This window comes from Cyprinodon variegatus, unplaced genomic scaffold, assembly GCF_000732505.1.
Source record: "Cyprinodon variegatus isolate N-32 unplaced genomic scaffold, C_variegatus-1.0 Scaffold111, whole genome shotgun sequence".
Lineage (NCBI taxonomy): Eukaryota > Metazoa > Chordata > Actinopteri > Cyprinodontiformes > Cyprinodontidae > Cyprinodon > Cyprinodon variegatus.
The window spans coordinates 998620-1008779 of record NW_015150564.1 but is presented as its reverse complement, the minus strand read 5'-3'; the positions used below and the strand labels follow the sequence as shown (position 1 = coordinate 1008779).

General features: G+C 37.9%; 1 protein-coding gene across 2 annotated transcripts in view; it reads right to left on the bottom strand.

Annotated features, from left to right (window-relative positions):
* Window positions 1-2056: 2056 nt before the first annotated feature.
* rnpc3 (RNA binding region (RNP1, RRM) containing 3) overlaps window positions 2057-10160 on the bottom strand; it is a 25455-nt gene continuing 17351 nt past the window's right edge. Inside the window, exons 11-14 of one of the 2 annotated variants that reach the window (XM_015374970.1) lie at window positions 8908-9099; window positions 5732-5826; window positions 5461-5519; window positions 2057-2254 (exon numbers count right to left, since the gene is read on the bottom strand). In XM_015374970.1, coding sequence (XP_015230456.1) covers window positions 2092-2254; window positions 5461-5519; window positions 5732-5826; window positions 8908-9099 — 509 coding nt within the window. In that variant the 3' untranslated portion in view covers window positions 2057-2091. The remainder of the gene's footprint in view (window positions 2255-5460; window positions 5520-5731; window positions 5827-8907; window positions 9100-10160) is intronic. The other variant, XM_015374971.1, reaches the window with a different exon arrangement.

The window sequence follows — 10160 nt, the reverse complement described above, 5'->3', positions numbered from 1 at the left end:
TCTGTGCTAATTATTTTTCCTTTTTCAAACAATGTTTATATCAAGGCTAAATCCTTAACTTACATAGCAAGATACAGCATAAGGTTCATTCATTAGACAGTTGAACCAGATCGGTATCGGTATTGAATTGGAAAAAAATTGGATCGGTGCGTCTCAAGTTTTTGTTTCACTTCCAGCCACTTTATCTTGGTAATGCATGTAGGGTCAAGTTAACTACCAATCTGTGTACTTATTTGTGTCAGTGTTTAAAAGAACGAGTGGCTAAATGTGGTGAAAGTGAAGCTCTGAGTGGTCAGTATGACTAAAGCTCGATATAAATACAAAATTTACCACTTTGATGATTCCAATTTGTATTTTTAGATTACTTCAGAGTATTTCTAATTTTATTAGCGCTATGATTTCTAGTAGAAAGTGTTCACAGTAAAATCCAATTATTTTTAGCCCTTAAATTCATTTTGTTCTTATTTGGAGTCTCAGCAACGCAGAGGAGTTCAATTTAGTCTCTTCAGTGCTTTTTAAATACATTTATATTGTCTTTGGTTCATATTGTTTCATCCAATCAGTTTTCTCTATCATGCCTTTGAAACAATTAAGTTGCAGTATAGTGATGAATTCAATTGAAGGGGAAGTTCTGAAGGTTCTGTCTGGGTCAGACTCGGTTAGAACATGTAAAGCTTGATAGGAAAGTCTTCCGTTGTTAAATTTTTTAAATTAATTTAGAATTTAAAGTTCTCCTTCGGTAAAAGATAAAGTTATCTCTGTGCCATGAAGGTGGGGGGGTGAGACAGAACTAAAAAAAGCTGCTCTATGACTTAACTCAAAACAGAGCAAATAAAGATGATTGGCTTAGATACAATAAGGAGTTTATCATCGCAGTTCCACCTCATATAAGTCACAAATGAGTGATTTAGATGAGAGAAAGATTTAAAAGTTTTATCTATCGATCTATTTTAAGGATTTTATCTATTTCAACCAAATTTAACACTAAACGCTCTTGGTTACAGGACATGGTTTCAAGTTCAAATAAAACCCAAATGAAAGAAAATGACATTATTAGCCTATTTTTCAAATATAACATTTCAATAATCTGCTGGTTTGTACATTTTGGTTAGATATTAACTATGTTTTTTAAACTGAAATGCAGGACAGCTAAACAGAAATACACCAACTTGATAACGGATTCAAGTTTTATGAAGCTTTTCAAATTTTCATTACAAAATTCAAAGGAAACCTACGTATGTGAGAGGCCAAATAATAAAGTGAATGAATATGAAATTGAGGGAAACACCCAAATTATGTGGCATGCATCTCTATCCATCTCTCTTTACCCTGGATAAAACCAGCCCTAGCAGTGCAGACACCTAGTAACAAATTGTGGAAAGCTTTTACCTGCAAGAACAGCCGGAAAACCGTGATTCCTTTTCTACCAATTGACAAGTAGGAAAAAGTTTAAGCTAGCTTAACTCATAAAATCCAAACAAAATAAGCTGAATTATGTGGAAAACTTTCTCGATCAATGTGAGCCCTGCATTCCTTCTTACAATAACCCAGGTTTTAGATTTAGAACGACAAACCCCTTCAACTTTGAGGAAATAACTAACATGCTGCAAATAAAGAGCATTAGAATCAGAAGCCTTGCTTCGTGCGGCAGGTTCAAAAGTTGATGCATAATTAGCTTTGAGAAAGCAGGAAGAGCAGGTGGTGGTTCAAAGCTTCCAGAATCAGTCCTCACCCTCCTGAAAGCATCCAGGGTAACAGCAAAAACACATCTGTGAAGGGGAGGGTTCACTTAATAAACCAAAATACTTCACCTGTTCCCTGGGATGTTTTGATAAACACACTAACTATGATCAACTGTTTTCTTTTTACCTGGGCCACATGTAAAACATGCTCTCATTTGCTCTTTTTTTCCCCCACTGGTGAAAATGGGGTGGATTCGAACTGCATCTAAACCTTTTGACATCAAACAGAATGTGTTTTTTTTTTTTTTTTTTGGTGTGTCTGCATGCCTTCACAACAAAAACTAATTAAACCTTTACCAAAACACAAAGCCTGCAGTTACACTCCTTTTAAAAAGCCCCTGTTCTCGTTTCATCCTGCGAGAGGGGGATAAAAGGATACGACGACGAGGGGTTTGTCGTGTAGAACGAAGCCGTTGGTTTCCCGCAGGGCTTTTTCTGCGCTCAGCTCGTTTGGGAGTCCTATGAAGGCCTGGCCTTTCATCCGTCCCTCCTTCATTAACACAATGTCAAACCTGGGGAACAAAGCAAAAGCGGGGACACATCATTATCGCGCCGCGTCTGTGGCCCGTCCGGCTCAGCGACATGCCGCGCCACATTCGCTGTGACACGGGGAAAATGTTATCTGCTTCTGTGAGCACATAAAACCCAATGGGTCTGCGATGCCCAACAACCTGCGGGCTTTAAATCCCAACAATTGATTTCTACCGAAGACAAGCAACTGGAGGCTTTAAAGTTTATTTAGCATTCAGTTCAGGATCTGCAGCTGATGGGCGTGTGTCCTTTCAGGCTTTTTTCTCTGGAAGCAGTTCATAAAAACACACTTCCACCTCAGTAAATCCTGGGAATCACAGCTGACAACAAGCTTTCGGTAAAATAAACACTCCGCCTAATATCACACCCAATCTACTTTAATAAACATCTCATTTTGCATTGATTGTTGTCACTTCTTTGACTTCTCAGGGTAGAAGATGACCTGTCAAATTAAAAAAAGTAGAGCTTTAATATCATCTGTGGTAGGTCAAATGTAACCCTTTGTAATAAATAAATGATCACATTATTATTTATATATCAGGATTTGCTGCATCAATGCAGCGCGGCATACAGACGACCAGCCTCTAGTTCTGCTGAGGTTTTGCCTTGAAAGCGGCCTTCAGATCTTCGTGAGGTTCAGGCCAAACCAGTCACTTAACCCAATGACATGGAAAGTCCTCCCTCACTGTAGAATCTTCCCATTAAAGCCTTTCTTTCCTCTGAAATCAGGACTTTAAAAGACTTAGCAGAAACCTAATCCTGTTTATGTGGAGCCCTCACCTGAGTATAGCGGTTCTTGATATGCATCCTTAGTCTAACCAAACCTTCCTTGCTGCTGATGCATGTGATCCAGCTCATTGTGTTCCCTCCACTCAATTTTCTAGGAAAAGTCAGCAGTCTTTCTCTTGAGTGTTGGATACAGACCCAGACTAAATGACCATTTAGAGGCCAGGGAAACCTTTTCCACGGTTCTCAATTAGCTAATTAAGATTTGACGCAATCATATTTTTTTTTTTGCAACATTTTTTTAACAATAATCTAATACTCTGAGATGAGCTCCTAAGCAGATCTTCAGGTGTTGCAGAAGCCTGTCAGTTATGTGCTGTGTGTGAATTCAGCAGCTACGTCCAATGAAGACCAGATTCATGGCTGACAAATGTAGCCTTCTTTTTGCCTTTTGGATCAGGACCAGGGGATCCTCCATAGCTTTGGGTATCCCATGATTCATTGCAAATCCAAGCAGGCCGACAGCTCTGTGCTCAGAGGAAAAAGGGAAATGGCGCAAAACAGTGATGAATACTGGAAGTGCAGTTTAATAAAATGCAAGTATGTGAATATTTTGGTCTTAAATTAATGAAGATAGTTAATTGAAATGGTTATTGAGTCACATATGTGGTGTGTTGGTTTATTGAAAGGTCTTATCTGTGTAAATGGGTTTGGCTGATATTTCAGTACAGATGCCAATATCTTTGCAGTGCGGGGGCTATAGATCTGATATCTGCCATGACAGTACTGCTGCGGAAACTCCTCAGAAATAAAAATTTGCACACAGAACAGTAGTTAGAAGTTTAGCAGTGACAGCCAGATAATGCTGGACCTGTTTGAATCTACTTCCACTACCTCTGAGGGACCCAATCAAGGTGGAGCGGGTCCTTGGAAGATGCAGCCGATTAAATCGCACACAGCCTTTGATATATCAGGTGTGTGGCGGTGAGGGGAAATCTAGTGTGCCTAGCAGAGGCACCTGAGTACCAGTAGGCCTGTCGCGATAATCAATAAATCAATTAATCGCACGATAAATAAAAACTATCCACGTCATTTAATTTATCGGCTATATCGTCTCTGCCTATGTTTTTCTCTTTCTACTGTTGACCCTGGATGAAAAGGCTTAACTCCAGTGCTATCCACTGACCCCTCCTCTTCCTCATTTTAGTTCCTTTAATTGCTAAAGAGATGCTCCCATTTAATATTGTTGAAAAGCTGGCATTGAGTTTTTTATTTCCACTGTGGTTTTATCTTGTGTTTAGTTTTTATTCAAGTGTATTTTTAGTTAACAGAGACTGAGAGTCCATTTGATTTTTATTTCTCTTTTTATTTTGTTAACCAGTTCCAATGTTAAGTGTTCTGTTGAAAATAAAGTGTGTTTATCTTTGGCAGGAAAATGCATGCATTATTATGTCATTTCCATTAAATCAGTGTAAAAAGGTTGTAAAACAATATTATCGTTTATCACAATAATTTTTGAGACAATTAATCCTTCAGCAAAATTTGTTATTGTGGCAGGTCCAAGTACCAGGATTAAGAACTTCTGCTACAGTCTAAGGTGATTGGACTGCAAAAATCTGACGAGTTCTACATTTTATCCAATCACAGTGCAAAAAACTGAAATCTAAATAAGTCAGTTTTATTTTTTTTATTTTTTTTTAAAGTGCATTTTATCTTGAATTGAGCAGGTAAGTTAAGACACTTTAACAATATTTCATATTTCAAATCTGTAATATCTAATTATCTTACTTTAAGAGTAAAAATACTCACTCCAATGGCAAATCATCTTATTTACCGACTCGAATTAAGAGTAAATACACTTATTTTAAGAAAAATTCACTTATTCTTAAATAGCTTTTGCAGTGCATAGTCAATTTATTGAGTGAAAGTTTAAGTGATGTGCACTGTCACAGAGAAACCATGAAATTATGATATAAATGATTATTTAGTATTATATAAGTGTATATTCTTAAACATTTCAAAATCGTGTTTAAATTAAAAAAAAATATTTTTTTTAGTAATAGTTTAATTTAACTTTAATAAAGATATTCATATTTATTTAATTAGTTTGTTTGTGAATCTGATTGATTTACTATGTTTTTCTTTTTCCTACCTAAAGGAAATAATGTATAATAAATAATATATAAACCAAAGGTTAGTAAAAGCAAACCTGATCCTCGTCTTGTTCTCGTTTCTCACAGGAGTCTGGCCACGTCTATATGAGATAGTGCTGATGCAACAACATCAAAATGTCCCTCATGATCTTGGTATTGGTACTTATTAAAAACGCACGCCACAGTCAGCACAAATTACAGGAAGCTCTCAGGAGGAACTGAATAATTGCCGGAGACAAAAATAGCTCAAAGAGGAGAAAAACTGGGTGCAATGGCGCATGAGAAATAAATCTTAAATGTTTACATACATGTTTCTCTCGGCCTCGGATGACGGGTTGATGTATCTCCCATAGATGTAGCGCAGGTCCTGGAAGAATCAAAGACAATCAGCACTAAAGTCATTTTGTCAAACAAAAATCAGCAGCATTTAGATTTTTTCTTGCAAGAAATGAAATTAACCGGCTTTGGTATAACAAAATGTATATTGGTGGGTGTTTGGCCAAAAAAAACAAAACAAAAACAGATGTTCAGATTTGGAATAACTATGAAAGTGGGTCAAAACACAACAGCTGGACCTACCTTCTCCTCCACTTGCTTTGCGATGTTTTTCACGTACAATCTGCAGGTCGGCTCACCAGCTTCATAATTTTTAAAAACAGACATCCTTTTAATCTCTGAGGAGAGAGGGAAAAAAAATTGATGCAAGGTGAATGAAAAAAAAAAAACGTGTATAAAGGATCACAGAGCTGCCCAATTCAAAGTCACTGCATCTCAAACGCTCAATGTTTTATTAAATGTGGGACGGAGGCCTGAGCTCTGCAGTGCCTGAATCTATAGGTCTGGGTGGTTTCATTTGTCTCTTCTCTGCCTGGAGGCTGGAAATGTTTTCCAGACAGGTAAAGCGTTGATGATTTGCAGCTGTTATTTAACAATGGTAATAATGAGCCGCCGCTGACCACATTCCCAGCATCTCACAACAGATACAAAGAAACTTCACCTTTTTTTCTTTTCACAGAACAAAAAAAAAAAGAGAAGTTCTTGCTGATATTAAACTTTCACCAGCAGCTCCTCCTTCACTGAGAGATTCAACCGTCTCTAGTTTTTACGTTTGATTCCCCCCACCCCCCGCTTTCACTTTTTTTTTTTAATTAGGTGCAATGTCTCTGAGAATAACTCCCAGATTATTCTAATATGCATTTCAAACAAACTACAGCATCCTGGGTTTGTTGCGTCACCTCCAAACAGAGAGTGTGAGGAGGAAATTAGAGCGTTACAGCTGTTCTGTAATACCTACATGAAAGGAGGGATATTGCCATTGTGGGCACGTAGACATATCCCTCCAGCTTCTGCTAATGTTTATTGATTTTAAAGAATTTTGCTGCCCGTTGGTTTTATTTTTTTATTTTTTGTCTGTCTTCAATAGCTTTAGATGAGTTCTCTTTCACATTTCAGCACGTCACCACCCAAAAATGTAATGTATTTATCTGTTTTTTACGTGAATAACCCCTTAGCGCTCACCTTTTTATAGCTTGTGCACAAACGTACTGCATACCCAAATGCCAATTGACCAGTAAATAATTATGATAACATTATCAATCCCATAAATAACATAAAATGTTGTTATAAATGTTTGTGATGTATCTCATTTGAAAGCTAAAGTCTTCTGGTTTCTGGAGCTATGAGAACAGACTCTGTAAACTTGAGATTTTTCTTTAAACATGTCCAAAAAAATAAATAAATTGCTTTCCCTTAAAATTTCATATCTATGGTATAAATCCTAGTTGACCTCTCCAACTCACTACAGATATTGTGGACAACAGCTGTGTAAACATGTCAGAGCTCTAGTCATAAGCATTGTGAACTGTGACCCTTTTTGTATGCAAAAGGACCATTCAGCACAATGGATCCAAATTGGGGCCAAAAGTGCCAAACGGGATTATTTGAATATTATGGCTACTGTATTTTCAGGACTACAAGCCCGTACTTTTTTCCAATGCTTTGAACCATGCGGCTTATAAGAAGTTGCGGCTTTTCTGTGGAATTTTCCTAACCTCCAGAGGGGGGAGTCAAAGTTGGAAATAAAAGAATAAGGGCTAACTTTCATTTAGCACTAAAACATGCTAGCAGCAGGTACGACGGAGAACAAATGCCCCGAATTCACACATTTTGCCTTTTATTTCCCGCATTAAAGCTGCCGAACCAATGAAGAGACTGGGCTCAACTCCTATAGAGCTGAAATAAAGAGCTCCATCTTTTAGTAAAAGCTCTTACTTCTGCGAGCCAACAAGCTAACGAGAGCTAGCATTCTTCTTTATCCCTACTCTAGGGGGTATATGTAGAGCTCCCTCTACAGGTTTCATGGGAGACAGTTCAGTAGATATCAGCGTCTTTTAGCCCAGTGCAGCTTATATATCCACGCTTCCAGTTATTTCAAAAAATTTAGTGGCCGCGGCTTATAGTGAGGTGCGCTCTATAGTGTGGATACAGTAATTTGACCATAAAACACACGTCTATGTGTAGCTTTGCATAGATTATCATTAAAACACTTTCTTTTATATTTTCAATTTTTGAGCATATCCAAATATTTCCCCTTTCCTCTCACTCCTTAAGTCCATAAACAAACACTATTTTTCAGACTCCCCTACACTTTGCCAAAGCATTGCAAAGCTCATCTTATTGGCTAACAAAATATGCCAAAGTTTGGTCGGTCACTGAGTTAGCCAGTCCAGAAACACCACGATTATAGAAGTGTGCTTCCTTACATGAAGGATGCTTCCAACCCATTCTGCTAGATTCGGGAGCCAACAGATTATGGAAAAAGCCCATATAAAATAGATATGCTGGACATATCCTTATATTTTTACTTCTTCATGGAAAAAAATTAACTTTGGAGGATTTTTACAACACTGTAATTTATTTTATGGGAAATACAAGTGGACATTACTTTTCTGTGGCATAAATGAGCCCATTTATAACAGGACAGAATGTCTTGTAGAAATGCCAGAAGACGAAAACAAGGTAAAAAGTGAAAATTACGACTTCTAATTTGATCATAGATTATTATTGCCATTTGTGGTGGATGGCTGGCTTACGATTAAGATAATGGTCTTTTTTTTTTAGGACCGCCTGACCCTAAAGACGTACAACATGTTGGGTTTTGTTTAGAAACAAGCCTGTTGCTCGATGTTGTGAGGTCAAACTAGGGCTGAAACAATTAAACGGATTGTGATTAATCGATTACTGAAATAATAATCAACTAATTTAGTAATCAATTAATTGTTAACTGGACTATAGAGATGCCGTTAGCTGACCTAGCAACCTACCTTGAGCAGCAATTACACCAAAATTGTAAAAACGTAAACAATTTGCAATTAAGGTAAAAAAAAGAAAAAAATAGAGATATTTTTGTCTATCAATATGCTGTATGCTTAGAATTCCACAAGTGGAAACATTTTAGTTTCCCCTGGTTTAATTAATTAGCACATGAATAAATAATCGTTATTTACACTCCTAGAGCGTCTGGGGATGGGAGTAACGGAAACAGGAAGTAGAAATTGGAAGAAAAAAATATCCATCTTACATCTTTTTAAATAAAGCTCTGAAAAGTGTGGCATGCTTTTCTGATCAGCTCCCCACATTAACTTGTTAAACTCTGCTTTTGAAACCAGTTCAGCAGGACCAACTTTGCTCATTCTTTGGAAAATAGCTCAAGCTCTGTCGTGTTAAATTAAATAAATACCAGCCACTGTTTTTACCGTCTCTGGACAACCGGCCTTTCTCCAGCTCCCTCCTGGAGATGACATCCGACATGAGATCCTGTTCGTCGTCGCTGTTCTCTTCTTGCTGCTGGTTGGTTTGAGCGCTGGGGTATAGCTTCCCAAAACCCTCAGCCAATGTCACTTCCTGATTGCCGCTGCTGGGGGTGCTTTCACTCTCAATCTCACCTGCTATGAAAGGAAAAGCCGCAATTAGTCCCATATTTTAGATGCTGACATAAAATAAATCACTGTGCTGTTGGTATGTAAAAAAAAAAACAAAAGAGAAATTAACAAGAAACGAAAAACATTTTTTTCCTTAAAGGTAGCGGCATGAAGAAATCTTTTTTTGCAGGGAGGGGATGCAGACGCACGTGGCAGATAGAAAAGGGCAGCGAGCCTTTACAAATCCGCAGAGGAAAAAGGTTTGTCATATCAATAAGGTGTGCGAGCGTCGAAGCACAGAACACTCTGGAGCTTTTTTGATAAACACTAGATCACTGCTGTCTAACTTATAGTCATCCTTATCAGCCCCCCCACCTCCCCTTTTCATTTGAATAGCTTGTTTATCTGTCCCCCCCCACCAACATCCTCCAAAACAAGACTAATCCAAAGAAGCCACCTGTCAGAGTTTATCTTTCCCCTGCCTCCAGGAAATCCTTTGTACACGACTTTGAGATCTATTTTATTTTTTTTAGGGGGGGTGAAGCTGAAGCCAAAGAGAGAGAGAGAGCAGATAAGGCAAACAGGGAACCCCACAGATGACAAAAGACACAGATTGTACCCTCAAAGGCTTTTCGCTCACACAGATAATAGTTAAAAACCCTTCTGCTGAATGTTTCTGCTTTGATGCACCGCTGTGTAACACTTGGCTCTGACAACACTTGTAGCAGGGGCTTGAACTTGTGTCAACAGGGCCAACAAATCATCTCTTGGCTTGATGTGATTAAAAAAAAAGAAATAACACATAAGAAAAGAAACTGGAGACTTGCGATGTCTCTCCTCCGCAGGAGACGATGCAGACCCTTTTAAACTCGTCACTACAGAGAGTGATATAATCCTTGTTAGACAATTCATCACATGATTTCTACTGGTTGAAAACCTTTTACTAATAAAAATTTACCAACTGAAACAAGGTAATCAACATAGAGTTGCTACACATTTTGCTTCATGCTTGCAATTGAATAGAGTATGTAGATTTAAGGAAGGAAGGAAGGAAGGAAGGAAGGAAGGAAGGAAGGAAGGAAGGAAGG